At 44.4% G+C, this 16,460-nt stretch overlaps 1 protein-coding gene across 1 annotated transcript; it reads right to left on the minus strand.

The window, feature by feature from the left end:
• Positions 1-3,604: 3,604 nt before the first annotated feature.
• On the minus strand, positions 3,605-9,464 carry LOC136048388 (speedy protein A-like). Its single transcript, XM_065736038.1, is given in 8 exon segments — positions 3,605-3,689; positions 4,467-4,516; positions 4,519-4,764; positions 5,800-5,966; positions 7,216-7,300; positions 7,550-7,608; positions 7,811-8,060; positions 9,381-9,464. Coding segments are annotated over 8 exon segments (1,026 nt in total).
• Positions 9,465-16,460: the final 6,996 nt, after the last annotated feature.

The following is a 16,460-nucleotide window of genomic DNA, read 5'->3' on the forward strand; positions in this document are numbered from 1 at the left end:
TATAAATCTTGTCTGGAAGCAGACTTCTTTAACTCCAACATGCATAGGCACTGCTAACAGTGCTCAGGCATACTGTGTTCTGGTTAGTTTCTAAATTTTAGAAACGTTCTATATTCTGTTACCATGAAAAGCAGTATATACAAGTTAGTGACAGGATTAAATCCACGTATGCAAACGAACACATATGTAATTCAACTCCTTTTCTGAAATAAGTGCTATTAAGTACTTATCACCAATTTTAGCAATTAAGATTAAAAAAAACCCAAATCATTCTTTGCTTCTGTGGCCAATTAAAAGTGCCATCAATCGCTTACAAGAAAACTGCTGCTGCTATACAAGAATCAGCCCCGCTGAACAGCTTGCTGCACTCTGTCATGGATCTCTTGTTCCTTCAGTCCTTTAAAAAAAAAAAAAAAGACCTTGGTTTGCTTCTGTTGGATGTCTATTTGTTTAATTTTTAAGCCTATGGCACTCACAATTCTCTTTTGTTTCGTACATCCTCAATGATCCACAGACAAGGAAATTTCTTTGACAGAGATACAGTTAGAGCTGTATAGGTAGATGAGGAGCAGGGAAGCCCACTGTGCTTTGCTCTCCTGGAATAATAACGCCTGCTGAAGAGAAACCTGTTTCCTGACTTGACTTGGGGTTCACAGTCCATCAGTTAACTTCATGATCCTCCTGTCTTGGAAGCTGTCATAGCAATCTTTCGAAGTGGAAGAGAAGTGGTGAGATAGCTGAATTTTGTAGATGCTGAAGGAGGTAATAGTGGAGATTCAGTTAACCTGAGGAGGCAGAGATTTTTATCTCCTGTTGTCCAGTAGAGTATATTAACTAGCAGCTCTAGATGGGCAGGGAGGTTGGACTTAGATGATCTCTAGAGATCTTTTCCAACCCCTACAATTCTACAATTCTGTGATTGAAATGTATATTCTCTGTTCAGTCCACTGATCCACAGCAAACAATTCACTCATGATATGAAAAAGAGCAGATGAATTGGTATGACTTGGTTAGTAATAGATGTGAGATCTACCTTTTGCAACTGGTGGCCAGAGCCTATAGGACAACCCATATCTCTGCTTCATCAGCACAGTGGAAGTGGAGGTTACTGATTTGCTCATCAGCACTGTGGATACTGAGGTCCTAGTCATGCATCTGCAACAACTTCTCTTGCTTCATCCCTTAGTTATTTCCAGACTCTCTCAATTGGCTTTGACTGTGGAATGAATGTGACTTTCCTGGCATGCAAAAATTGTGGAAGAGGTACATCTAATACTTCTGTGGTATGCTACATTGGCTTAACTGGCTGCTTGATCCCTTTATTGACAGGGAAGTGAATTTTGATGAAAGAGGTGTATTTGTCTAACATCACTTCCATTCTTGGCTTCAGCTTGTACATACAAGACATCTGTCCTTTCAAATTACTTGTCTAGTACAAGTCTCTTGTTATACTCTTTACTTCTGAAGTCTGTGAAACTCAGATGAAAACATCCATTCAGCAGAGGAGAAAAAGGTCCACGCTAACTTATGCAGTAACTTTTTAAAGACTGCTTTTGAAGAAGCCACAGGAGAATTAAAAAAAAAAAAAACATAAATAGCTCGAGACAAAAAACAAGTAACCGTACTTGTTCAAATAATTGTGGAAATAAAAGCAGCAAAAAAACACCTGATCTAGTAGACAACAGCTCAAATAGTAGAGGATAGAACTAAAAAAGATTTACTCAGCCATTGCCATAAATGCTAACACAGCTGTCAGGCATTTGGTGGAAAGTTGAAATTGACATTTCAACTTCTATATTTATTTGCAGGAGTGCTCGGAGTATTTACACAGATTAGAGCTGGAACAAGAAAACAAGAAAGGCACTAGATGAAATAGTTGCTTATCCGTAGTTGCCGTTTGGATGGAGCACTGTCATGAAGATTAGAAAAAAGATTAAGATATCCATGCAGGTGTTAAATGTTCACTGCGAGCACTAAAAGAAAGTGTATTTAAATGGTTCGGAATTAGGTTGAAAATGTTTAGCACTCCATGTTTTGTGACAAAGGAAGATATTGGCGAGGAAAAAAGCTTAAGTTGGATATTCTATGCATCCTCATGGTTTTGCTTCAGTTTTTGACCACATAGACTCTATGCTTAAAATCTTTTGTTACACTGTCTATGTGTGTATTTTTCAAATGAAACCTTATTCATTTGGAAGCTTTCAGCAGACATGGGCATCTGTACAACTGCTTAAATGTTTTTGCTGATAAAATGAAAAATAATGCTATAAACAAAACATGGTGTTCTCCATAGGAAAAGGATGCAGGTACTGACTGAACGTAATGGGTACATGTTGGGTACGTACCGCAGTACCTGACCGAGATGAACTCTCATTTAGTAATAATACATATCTGTGTAAGTTTATCATTTGAATTCAGTGTTTTTGAATGCCCTAATAAGCCAAAAACACTAAGCAAAAATATAATCAGAAATGTTTGTATTTTGAGAAAAGCAAAACAAAATACAAGAGACTGATTTTATGATGTTTTTTTTTTGTTGTTTACTTTCCTGTTAATGAAAAAGGAGGTACTAAGAGAAGGTTTGTGTTACTCAAGTAACCTTTTGTTATTCTAATGTGTAATATTCAAATGACAGATTGCACTAAGTAAATTCTTATTGAGGCTAAGGAACACCATCATACATGTTATAATTTCAACTGCTTTAGATGCATCTTAGTGTTTAGTTATTGTAGAAAAAAAGTGCTCTATATCTGATGGATATTAAACACTAGCTTTATGAAACTGCAATTACAGTTCTTTGGGATATTAGTAATGCTTTGTTTTAATCACTACAATGGCACTGATTGTAAGAACTCATCTGGGATTCACCTAGAACTAACATTTCCATTACGCATTTCACAGTAATTGAGCACTAGCTCAGTTACAAATGTTGAATTGCTGCCAAAATGTTTTTCACCTCTGTTTCCTCACAATTGATCTTTGTATACCTGTCATCCTGCTTCATTACCAATCAGACTGGTAATCTAAGGCTGGAATCTTGGTTAGTATAAATTGTAGATATGGATTATCTACATTATCTAAACTAGGATTACCCTAATTTACCAGATGTCTTTATACCATCTGGATAAGCCATACAAAAATACACTGTCCACCTTCATTATTTTGTGTGGGTAATATTCTTTCAGGGTATTCACCCTACACTGGAAATAACCAACATAAGAGGACCTGAAGTCATCTGTTAGACTACCACACTCCAATCACCATTCATGAACAGTACCATTTCCCGACAACGTGGAAACGCACTGCTCAGTGCCTTACAGTGCTGGACCGTCTCGCTGGCAGGATGCTCACTCAGGTGAGATGGTTGGAAACTGCTTCGCAGGAAATGTTGTATTTTCAAAATTTTATTTTCAAAAACAACAACTCCTATACTACCACTTAACCTATTGCTATACCAAATATACAAACAAATTACTAACCTAACCAATTACTAAACAAACCTATTACTATACCAAATATATAAACCAATTACTAACCAAACCTACTACTATACCTATTACTATGTTGCTATACGAAAACCATTTCATTTATAATAAATTAAAAGTTAAATATCCAAAGAGTAACATTTTTCGTATCTATCGTCTTCATTCAAGGTGTTCTCCCTCCTTCTGTTGGACAGGCTCTGACAGAAATCAGGAAAGGGAAAAAAAATGGTAAGAAAATAAGGTATTGGTGTCTGAGTTCTGAAATGCAAATGAAGCAGCTTCTGACTTCACTACATACCAACTGATTGCTATTGGTTTCTTTAAGAACAGTGTTTGCACAGCTCTCATGGAAACTGGAAGTCACCAAACTTGTTCTTTTGATAAAGCTGTGCTCATTTTTAAAAACAAAAACAAAACAAAAGCAAAAAAAAAAACAAAAAAAGCAAACAAAAACAGTTGTTGCTAAGTAAAGCTTTGGTTCGCCTCCAGCAGTGATGCCGGAATGGTATTTATTAGCTTTGCTATGATGCACCCAAACGGTCAAAATAGTCACAGCTCTCCATTAACTGCAACCTGAGGGTTAATTAACTGGAGTTCTAACCTTTATTATGTAAGTATACTAAGAGCATGGCAGTGTGTTCTTGCAGAGCTGAGGCCTTAAGGCAGGAACTTTGTGTCTCAAGGGTTCCACTCTCAACAGTAACAAACCAGTAGACACAACTGCTCTGAGTAACAGAGGCTTCTCCTGCAAAGGCTCTGGAGACAGCTTAGAGTAGTTCACTGCGTTAAGATCCCATTACAGGAAACGGTTTTCACAATAAACCCATATTCTTCTCCATACGCACCTCAAAGACAGAGCTGCACTTAAAGGAAACAGATCATCTCATCACACCAAGGATAAAGGGCTTACTGGAGTTGAATGGGCAAATACAGCCTCAGTTGTCTAAACTGATTCAAAAATATTTGTGGTATTAAAGCATACCTTGGGCAGAAGAAGGCGAAGAGTCAACCAGGCGTTTGTGGGAGGAGGTGCGTCCGTCATATCCTGGAATGAACACAACTTGGTCACTTCTAAAGTACTGTTAGATGAGGAGGAAGATGACGATAATCCCAGTCGTACAAATCTTCCTTTCTTACCACAAAGGCTGCAGGGCAGGGGGGAGTGGCCAGGCCCTTGAGGCGGCTGGGATTTGCCTGTGTTGTAACTTCTCTTGGCTCCTCCGTGGTGTTCAGGACGCTCTCGTTGCCATAAGTAATGCCCCGGAGCAAGAGCCATCACCTGTCAGAAAAGCCATTCCATCAGAAGCCATGGAAATAATTGGCAAACATACAACTAAGAACAAGGGATCCAATTCGTCTATGAAAACTAAGACTAGAGAAGAGCTATCTTACCTGCCTCAGTCTCACTAGAAGTTTTGCTCCCCCAGGCAAGGATAAGTGGATCGGTTATCATCAGATGTTTAAATGGGATCTGTAAAGCATCACCAATACCAGCTGACGCTTTGTTTGCTGGACTGCACATGCCATCCTTTACTATTAAACACAAAGTAGATGGATCTTCTGGCTCACAAAGTCACAAAGCTCACAACAACCAAGTTGGCAGAGTGTGCTGTGAAGCACGCTCCACTCTTGCCTTGCTCCTTGCGCTTTTCCCTTAAGCATCTCATTCCCTTTCGAGAGATGAGATGCTAAAAGGAGATCTCCTTTTCCACCAGCTGTAGCAAAGGTCACATCCTTCAAAAATATCAGGCTCTGTCAGACAGACAGATGCCACCTGGAAAGCGAGGAACGCCTTCCTCCCCCAGTGTTTAAAAAATGGAGACTGTAACAATGCATTGACAGAGCATGTTAAGTGTCCTTTCTTTTTTGAAATGCAGAGAAAAACCATTACCTTACAAAGTCAATTCAAGTTGTATTGTTTAAGAGAGTAAAATCTCACCTGAGGTGCTATTGGAAGGTTTCACTTTGCGTATAAACGTGACATTTGTAAAGCAAAGACACATACAAAAAATACTTCTACAGTGAATGATGTTCAGCAGCCAATAATGTGCTTTTAGTACAATTATTTGCATAAAGCAGAAAGATTACTGTCCTTAAAACTTCAGCTGGCAGCATAACAAAATATTCTAGCTTACCTTAAAACCATTATTTCAGAGACTGTATTTTAAAGACAAGAAAAAAACTGATTGAGGATAAGCTCTACCTTTTCCTTCCCATCTACTCACTTTGGGGAAGAACTTGTTACGTGTGGAGCTATACCGTTAATTGGTATTAATAGTGTAGATGCTGAAACTACAATTAAAACTGTCCCTACCTTTTCACAGCAGTGCCTTCCTACAAGAGCCCTGTAGTTAAGTCGCCTCCACAGTTGATCTTTTAACTTGATGAAAGCTGGGAAGAGCTGTATCCAGTTCTCTCCAAGGGCCCATGGGATAATCTCAAATTCTCCACCGTCTTCTTCCACCAAGTGTGCAAGATACATTGAAGTACATACATATATATGTATATACGTGAGTTTGCACCTGTGTTTTTCAATCTCAAATCGTTATATTAACGTGAGTTCTAATACTCAAATACATAGTAGTTATTTTCCCTCATGTTGCGAGGAAGAAAGTTACTGACAAAACAGTCTTCTTTCCAGGTTACCGTATGTACTGAATCAGAAAGTGTCATGTGTAGATATAGATAAATATAAACTTATGGTAAGCTATTAAAGGAACTCTTTACCCTAGAGCCTCCTAAATAAATAGGCATGTAAGAACTAACACATCCTGACAGGTTTCACCTACTTTTATCTAGTCCCCCTTACAAATTATACCTAAAAAAATGACTACCATTAGTCTCCTCCCTTGCAAGAACACAAGTTTTCTCTCTGGTCCCAGCCCAGGGAGACCCTTTGTCCCTTTCTAGTCCTCTCTGTCTGTTTGGGGCCTGTTTTGACTCCTTTCATTGGAGGCAGACAGCTTCCTCCTCCATCTTCTGTGGATGCTTATGGCAGAAGGAACAACCACCTTTCCCCCTGCACTAGCATGCAAACCAGAGCAGCGTTATAGGAAAAGACCGCCCGTGCTCCGTGACACTATGAACCAAAGTACTGAATCTGTCGCTGTGGAAGATACCCTTGGCCAGATACAGAAGTCTATAGGCTCAATAAAGGCAGGCTCACCACTGCACTGCTGTCTCAATGGATAGGATTTTCTGGAAGCGTCCAGGAGAGACATTCTCAGAAATTACTTAGCTATGTTTTTACTGCTGACTCAAATCACCTTGTGGGAAACCTCACTAGTAGGTTGTGCAGCATTATGAATCGTTTCAGAATAAATGACTTGAAAGCTTGCAAAGATATTAAATGGGCGCTTGCAAGAGAAACGGAAGACCTTCCCACGTCTTACCTATTTTGCTGCATTTATTTTACTGCATATTTATTTTCATGCAGAAGAAGTTCAGACATTTGCAGTTTTGTAGGCAGTCCGTGCTATAAATTACAATTCCAGTGCAAACATCCCTGCACTTCTACTCAAGTTGGAAACTGGGAAAACTATGTTGAATTTGCACTAATTATATGTAAACTGAAGATCACGTTTCTTCGCTTCCTATAGAACCCAAACATCTACAGGCTGGTTATGACATCTGACTGTCTATGGGAATCCTCAGTAGCGTTAAAAAAAAAAAGGGTCAACCTAATGCAAAAAATATGCTAATAAAACCAGATAACTTCAGAATACTTACAGAGCAACAAAGAAATTGAGCCTGGTATGCTCACTGGTGGAGAAGTTGGCCCTCTTGAAATAAACGAATGTCATTGCCAGAAGGTACTGTTGTAAAACGCAAAATGTTACATTCGTTATTATGCATTAATATATTATTTCAACAAAACATTGCATAAAACTTCTCGAATGTTTATCCCACACCAACATGTGTCTCATCAACAGGGAAAGCATAAATTGAAGTTTCTCAAAGCTCAAATATTAGAAGAAAAATACAACTGGTATTCTTATTATAGTACCAAGGGATTAACAGCAGATTTCCACCTCAGATAGATTACACTGACTACAAACACTTACCTTGTCTGCAATTTTACAGCAGCGGTCCATCAACAGGAACTTCTGAAGCAGATCATCATCTGCAACAAAGATGCTCATCAGCAGTTCATTTCAGCCTTTTTGTATTTTAACTTAAGCATTAAATACACAGTGGAATTCAACAACATCAAAACACGTTTGACCTAAGACATCGCTGTTAGTATCTACATCAACAGCACTCTCCAACTCATCACTTTAAGAGCTTTCTACCATTCAGTCAATTGGTATCTAGCATCGACCTACCGAACAGTTTAAGGAATGCTGTCACTTCCTGATGCGGAGCAGCAAAGTACGGTTTCTCAGGGTGTTCATGTGTGCCATCAGGAGCCCTTTTAATAAAACCTCCTCCCTGGCAATGTTGTCCCTTGTGGGATCCCTTCCTGAAGCTGTTCTGCTTTCTGCAGTGAAGGGATCTGGGAGGACTGGGTTTGCCTTCAGCAGCGGAAGGTAGGAGACGCCTCAGGCCACGATTGACTGCAGAAACCCAAGGTTCCTGTTGAAAAAGAAGTTAACTAGAAGAATGGGCAAATTCAGCGATAGTTCTCTGTGTTTTGTTTAAACACAGCATTTTCAGCAGAGCTTGCCTGTCTGCCGATACAAAAATAATCACGAAATCACAGAGTTGTAGGGGTTTAAGGGACCTCCAGAGATCATCGAGCCCAACCTCCCTGCCCCGAGCAGCTCCCAGCCCAGGTTGCACAGGTAGGCATCCACGTGGGTCTTGATCGTCTCCAGAGAAGGAGACTCCACCACCTCTCTGTGCAGCTGTGCCAGTGCTCCGTCACTGCACTGAGAAGAAGTTCACACACGCTCATGTGGAAGTTCCTGTGCTTCAGTTTGTGGCCACTTCTCCTTGTCCTATCACCATGCACCACTGAGAAGAGTCCAGCTTTGTCCCTTTGCCTCCTGCTCCTTAGATATTTATAAATATTCCCCTCCGAATCTTCTTTTCTCAAGGCTGAACACACCCAGGTCTCTCAGCCTTTCCTCATAAGACAGGTGCTGCAGGCCCTTCATCATCTTCGTGGCCCTCCGCTGGACTCTTTCCTAGAGATCTGTCTTTTTTGTACCAGGGAGCCCAGAATTGGACACAATAGTCCAGACGAGGACTCAGCAGGGCAGAGCAGAGAGGGGGATCACCTCTCTTGACCTGCAGGCAACGCACTTTTTAATGCGCCCCAGGATGCCATTGGCCTTCTTGGCCACCAGGGCTCGCTGCTGGCTCGTGGCCAGCCTGTCACCCACCAGGACACCCAGGTCCCTCTGCTCAGAGCTCCTCTCCAGCAGCTCATCCCCCAACCTTTACTGGTGCACGCGCTTCTTCCTCCCTAGGTGCAAGACTCTATGCTTGCTCTTGTCAAACCACATCTGGTTCCTCTGTGTGCAGCTGTTCATTCTGCCCAGGTCTCTGAATGGCAGCACAGCCTTCCAGCTGTCAGCCATTCCTCCCAGCTTTGTATCACCAGCAAGCCTAATCCTAACCCTAAACTGGTGGATTCTATCCCCTCATCAAGGTGCTGAAATCAGGGTAGACTGCATGCACTGCTCTCCCCTCATCCACCCAGCCAGTGATGACACCATGGAAAGCCACCAGGTTGGTGGAGCACGACCTCCCCCTGGTGAACCCACGCTGCCTACTCCTGATATCCCCCTTATCTTGCAATTGCCTGGAGCTTGCATCCAGAACAAGCTGCTTCATCACCTTCCTAGGGACGGAGGTGAGGCTGACTGACTGCAGTTCCCTGGATCCTCCTGCTGGCCCTTTTTGAAGAGCAGAGTGACACCGGCTGTCCTCTGCTCTTCAGGCACCTACTGAGTCTCCTTTAACGTTGTAGCTCTGATTTGTGCCCAGAAACAAGGGGATACTGAGAGAAGTGTGAGGAAAGCTACTTGTCATCAGGAGAAAGCAGCTTAACCCCTTCAGCAGGGCCTATGCAGGGGGGACGCTGCCTGACTCAGGCTCGCAGGAGCCTGCCAGGCTCTTATTTCACTCTCACACTTACGAGAAACGGAATCAGCCAAAAAAGCATCCGCAAATACAAGGCGATGAATCGCAGCAAGAGCTGGCCGAACACCAACCGCATCTCGCCACGAACCGACCGCATCTCGCCACGAACCGACCGCATCTCGCCACGACCTAACCGCTCCTCGACAAACCGCCTCTCACTCCGCGCGGGTGAGCCTGGAGTGGCGTCTTTGGCAACCAATCGGAGCGCAGCAGCTGCCGCCTCAGCCAATCAGGTGCCCGTTGCCCTGGGCAACGGCGCTCCGGCACCGCCCCGCAGGCGCCAGCCAATCAGACGAGAGAACGTTTGCCGCTCGGCGGGATGCTGCCCCGGGCTCCAACGCCGCTGCCTTGCAGTGCCGCCTGATGCCGTGGCTGTTACCTCGTCTCTGACAAACTGTTCTGAAACCCGGCCCAGCTTTAACTCTGACAGATGCGCAGCAACGCTGGAAAAGCTTTCGACCTTCGGCAAAAGAAACACAGTAATGAAAATACAGCAGTCAGCTTATATGTATTATAAAATTTCTGTAGTAGGTGATGGAAGGGCCAAGGTGCTGCTGGAACTTGTTCTCTCTATCAAGGAAGGGTGGCTTTGAGCATGGCAGTTATGGAACCGTGGAGTTCAGTGTCCTGTGTGGAAGATGCAAAATAGTAAGAAAGACTGAAACACTGGAGTTGGAGAGAGCCAACTTTGTCCTCTTAAAGGACCTACTTGAAGGTATCCCTTGGCTTAGAACACTGGAAGGGGTCTTGTGTCTATGCTTGAGCATTACTTTCTCTGCACCCAGGAGTAGTGCATCCCCAAAAGTAAGAAATTAAGCAAGAAAGGGCAGGAGACCTGCGTGGGCAAGCAAGGAGACTGTATATACTAGAAGGGTACAAGGAAGAGATGGGATGAGGAAGGCGAAGGCCCACTTGGAACCACCTCTGGTGTGAGAGGTCAAGGATAACAGAAGCTTACAGGTTTGTCAACATCAAAAAGGAGATTAGGGAGTGTGTGGGCCTGCTACTTGATGAGGTGGGGGCCCCAGTAATGGGGGATGTGAAGAGGCAGAGGCACTGAGTGCCTTCTTTGCTTCAGTCATCACCTCTAAGACCACTCCTTGGGAATCCTGGATCCCAGAGGAAAGAGTCTTTGGGGAAAGATGATGTTATGGTTTTATGATTTTTGGTACTGGTATTCCACATCATAACATCATGTAGTGCATTTAGAGTTAAAGAGTTAATGCTCCAGCTCCGTGGATCATCGATAGTTCCAGGTATACCTGTCTCAGAAGAGAAGAACTCCATTCCCCAGAGGACTTTGTGATGCTTTGCGTTCTTACGTGTTTACGCTCAGAGGGAAACATAAAAACTGTCTGCGGTCACGGGACACTCTCTTCCCTTTGGGATGGACTCAGCAGTGGGTGCTCGCTGCCGTCCGCCTTCAGTGTTAGCGTAAGGCCTTCGGTTTATCGGACACTCTCTCTTGCTCATTTTATTTGATTTATTAGCTTTAATTCCAATTATATTGTATTATATTGTGTTATTTTGCTTTCCGATATCTTATTTAGTAAATTAGCTTTCCTCCTCAGATCGTTGCCGCTGTTTTGTTCCTAGGCCCATCTCCCTTTTCCCTTCTCTCTTTCCCCCTTCCCCTTTCCTGGGTCGTGGGTCCGTGGGTCCCCTGCACCAATCGTCACGGAACCGGGCCGAACCTGCCCGTAAACCGTTGACATTTTTGGTGCCCAACGTGGGGCAAAAACATCTGCCTTAGCCGAGCAGAGACATACTTTTAGAGTGAATCTCTGTCTCTCGTTAGCAGGCTTATCTGTACTGCAGGTGCTGTACGGCAAAACACGACCTTGAAGTCTGGGCGTACTGCCAGTTGTCCTGGGATATTTGTAAACTTTTTGGGTACTGCCAGCTAGTTTTAGAAAAGAAAAAAAAATGCTTTCTCTTTTTAAACTGGTCTTAAAGGGACTGCATTTCATCGGTTTTTCCCTTGTAATGCTCAGAACGTACTGAGACTTAATTAAGTTTGCCAGTCTGATCCATGGAGCTTGGTCTGTATATGATAAACTAAAAACACTGATGGACATACCTACCTGGCTTTTGTATATGATGTGGCATTCAGTTCTGGAGGGAGTAACTCCAGATGAAGTTGCTAACTCTATGGAACTTGTGATTTTTAAACAGACTCCTGGCCTCTCCTTTGAATTCATTATGCGTTTTCTGAATGCCCATCCAATGCTTGTTATGATTGTGGTGTCAGTCTCCCTGCATGTACTTTTACTCAGTATTTGTATTTATAATATTTTGAGAAAACCCTCCCCAGAGCCAGAGAATACTGACTGGCAGGGAGTTTGGAGGGACTTAGGAGAGACTTTAGAGAGATGGGCATCACCGGTGTCATGGAACTTTTCTCCTGAACACCTGCAAGATCCTGAGAACTTAAGCAGATATTTGAGACAGGGATGTTGCGGCTCAAACAGATCTGAGGAGGCCCAAATTATTTGGGGTCTGGCTTATGCTTACCGGGCCTTATTCAATACTATCCCAGAGAGGCGTAGAGTTTTTGAAATAGAGCGAGAGAGTCTCCGAGCCGAAAGGGACAGTCTCCTGATCCAGAAAGAGAGTCTTTTAACTGACAATCAGACTCTCCAGTCCAATCTAGACGCCCTCCAATACGAGCGAGACGCCCTCCAGACTGAGAAAAACACCCTCCAGACTGAGAGAGACACCCTCCAATCTGAGAGAGACGCCCTCCAGACTGAGAGAGATACCCTCCAGTCTCAACAAGAAGCTCTTCAATCCAGCGTGGACGCCCTCCAGACCAAGAGAGATGCCCTCCAGACTGAGAAAGACACTCGCCAGTCTCAACAAGAAGCCCTCCAGACCGAGAGAGGCGCCCTCCAACCTGAAAGAGACACCCTCCAGTCTGAGCGAGAAACCCTCCTGTCTGAACGGTACTCCTTCAGAACTGAGCGAGGTACCTACCAGCCACAATAGCCCCTGCTCCCCAGCCAGGTGGGGGAAAGGAATAATAGAGTGTATTGGACTGTGTGGATTCGATGGCCTGGCACATCAAAACCACAAAAATATAAGGCACTGGTGGACACTGGTGCACAGTGCACTCTAATGCCCTCGAGTCACCAAGGGACAGACTTAATCTATATTTCTGGGGTGACTGGGGGTTCCCAAGAGTTAACCTTGTTGGAGGCTGAAATAAGCCTCACTGGTAAAGACTGGCAAAAACATCCTATTGTGACTGGCCCAGGGGCTCCATGTATACTTGGTATTGATTACCTCAAAAGGGGATATTTTAAGGATCCCAAAGGGTATCGATGGGCCTTTGGAATAGCTGCTGTGGACGCAGACAACGTTAAGCAGCTGTCTGCTTTGCCTGGCCTATCAGAAGATCCGTCTGTTGTGGGGTTGCTCCAAGTGGAGGAGCAACAGGTACCGGTTGCTGCAAAAACGGTGCACAGACGGCAGTACCGCACCAACAGGGATTCCTTGCTCCCCATTCATAACTTGATTCGTCAGCTAGAGAGCCAGGGAGTGATCAGCAAAACTCACTCACCTTTTAACAGCCCCATATGGCCGGTGCATAAAGCCAGTGGAGAATGGAGGCTGACGGTAGATTACCGGGGCCTGAATGAAGTCACACCCCCACTGAGTGCTGCTGTGCCGGACATGCTACAACTCCAGTACGAACTGGAGTCAAAAGCAGCCAAGTGGTATGCCACCATTGACATTGCTAATGCCTTCTTCTCAATTCCTTTGGCCACAGAATGCAGGCCACAGTTTGCCTTCACCTGGAGGGGCGTCCAATACACCTGGAACCGTTTGCCCCAGGGGTGGAAGCACAGCCCAACCATTTGTCACGGGTTGGTCCAAACTGCATTGGAACAGGGCGGTGCTCCTGTGCACTTACAATACATTGATGATATCATTGTGTGGGGCAATACAGCAGGGGAAGTTTTTGAGAGAGAGAATAATCCAGATCCTTCTGCAAGCTGGCTTTGCTATCAAGCGAAGCAAAGTGAAAGGGCCTGCACAGGAAATTCAGTTACTAGGTATAAAGTGGCAAGATGGACGTCGTCACATCCCTACAGATGTGATTAACAAAATCACTGCCATGTCTCCACCCACTAGTAAGACAGAGACCCAAGCTTTTTTGGGTGTAGTGGGCTTTTGGAGAATGCATGTTCCAAACTACAGTCTCATTGTGAGCCCTCTCTATCGGGTGACGCGGAAGAAGAATGATTTTGTGTGGGGCCCTGAGCAGCAGCAGGCTTTTGAGCAAATTAAGCAGGAGATAGCCCGTGCCGTGGCCCTGGGGCCAGTGCGGACGGGACAGGATGTAAAGAACATCCTCTACACTGCTGCTGGAAAGGAAGGTCCCACTTGGAGTTTGTGGCAAAGAGCTCCTGGAGAGACCCGAGGCCGACCCCTTGGATTCTGGAGTCGGGCGTACAGGGGGTCTGAGGAGCGCTACACTCCAACTGAGAAGGAGATCTTAGCCGCGTACGAGGGGGTTTGAGCTGCTTCCGAAGTAATCGGTACTGAAACGCAGCTCCTCCTGGCACCTCGATTGCCAGTGCTGAACTGGATGTTCAAGGGAAAGGATCCCTCTACCCATCATGCTACTGATGCCACTTGGAGTAAGTGGATTGCGCTGATTACACAGCGAGCTCGGATGGGGAACCTCAGTCATCCAGGAATCCTAGAAGTGATCGATCATGGACTGGCCTGAAGGTAAAAAGTTTGGAACAACACCAGCAGAGGAGGTATCACGTGCCAAAGAGGCCCCACCATATAATGAACTACCAGACAATGAAAAGAGATACGCCCTGTTCACAGATGGATCATGTCGCATTGTGGGTAAGCACCGCAGATGGAAATCTGCTGTGTGGAGCCCCACACGACGAGTTGCTGAGGCCACTGAAGGAAAAGGAGAATCAAGACAATTTGCAGAGGTAAAGGCTGTCCAGCTGGCCTTAGATGTGGCTGAACGAGAGAGGTGGCCAGTGCTTTATCTTTACACTGACTCATGGATGGTGGCAAATGCTTTATGGGGGTGGTTACAGCAATGGGAACAAAATGGTTGGCAACGGAGGGGTAAACCTATTTGGGCTGCTGAACTGTGGAGAGACATTGCTGCCCGAATAAAGAATATGGTTGTAAAGGTGCGCGATGTAGATGCTCATGTTCCTAAGAGCCGGGCAACTGAGGAACAACAAAATAACCATCAGGTAGATCGAGCTGCCAAAGTTAAGGTGGCTCAAGCAGACTTGGACTGGCAACACAAGAGTGAATTATTTTTAGCTCGATGGGCCCATGAGACCTCTGGCCATCAAGGAAGAGATGCAACATATAAATGGGCTAGAGACCGAGGGGTGGACTTAACTATGGATGCTATTGCACAGGTTATCCATGACTGTGATACATGTGCCACAATTAAACAAGCCAAGAGGATGAAACCTCTTTGGGAGGAAGGGCGATGGCAAAAGTATAAATATGGGGAGGCGTGGCAGGTTGATTATATCACCTTGCCACGATCTCGCAATGGTAAGCGTTATGTGCTCACCATGGTGGAAGCAACCACTGGGTGGCTTGAAACATATGCAGTACCCCATGCTACCGCCCGAAACACCATCTTAGGGCTCGAGAAACAAGTCCTATGGCGACATGGCACTCCAGAGAGAATTGAGTCCGATAATGGGACTCATTTCAAAAATTCTCTTGTAAATACTTGGGCCAAAGATCATGGCATTGAATGGATTTATCATATCCCCTATCACGCACCAGCTTCTGGTAAAATTGAAAGGTACAATGGGTTGTTAAAAACCACATTGAAAGCAATGGGTGGCGGAACATTTAAGCACTGGGAGAAGCATTTGTCAGAAGCCACCTGGTTGGTCAACTCTCGAGGATACATCAATCGCGATGGTCCTGCCCAATCCAGATCTCTACCTGCTGTAGAAGGAGATAAGGTCCCTGTAGTACATGTGAAGAACATGTTGGGAAAAGCAGTTTGGGTCCTTCCAGCTTCTGGAAAGGGCAAACCTCTACGTGGAACTGTTTTTGCTCAGGGACCTGGGTCCACTTGGTGGGTGATGCAGAAGAATGTGGATATTCAGTGTGTACCACAAGGGAATTTGATGTTGGGCGAGTGCAGTCGTTAATTCCATGTATATACATATATACGTTGTGTGTATTTAATGCATGTCAATCATAGTTCTTCTATACATATATATCAAACATGATGTAGTGATGTGGAATAAGGGGTGGAATGTCATGGTTTTATGATTTTTGGTACTGGTATTCCACATCATAACATCATGTAGTGCATTTAGAGTTAAAGAGTTAATGTTCCAGCTCCGTGGATCATCAATAGTTCCAGGTATACCTGTCTCAGAAGAGAAGAACTCCATTCCCCAGAGGACTTTGTGATGCTTTGCGTTCTTACATGTTTCTGCTCAGAGGGAAAGATAAAAACTGTCTGCGGTCACGGGACACGCTCTTTCCTTTGGGATGGACTCAGCAGTGGGTGCTCGCTGCCGTCCGCCTTCAGCGTTAGCGTAAGGCCTTCGGTTTATCGGACACTCTCTCTTGCTCATTTTATTTGATTTATTAGCTTTAATTCCAATTATATTGTATTATATTGTGTTATTTTGCTTTCCGATATCTTATTTAGTAAATTAGCTTTCCTCCTCAGATCGTTGCCTCTGTTTTGTTCCTAGGCCCATCTCCCTTTTCCCTTCTCTCTTTCCCCCTTCCCCTTTCCTGGGTCGTGGGTCTGTGGGTCCCCCGCACCAATTGTCACGGAACCGGGCCGAACCTGCCCGTAAACCGTTGACAGATGACTTCCTCCTGATTGTGGAGAAGGCGATCAAAGAT

The sequence above is a fragment of the Cyrtonyx montezumae genome, unplaced genomic scaffold (assembly GCF_038088225.1).
Source record: "Cyrtonyx montezumae isolate F1298 unplaced genomic scaffold, pur_monq_1.0 scaffold_2, whole genome shotgun sequence".
In the NCBI taxonomy this organism is placed as follows: Eukaryota; Metazoa; Chordata; class Aves; order Galliformes; family Odontophoridae; genus Cyrtonyx; species Cyrtonyx montezumae.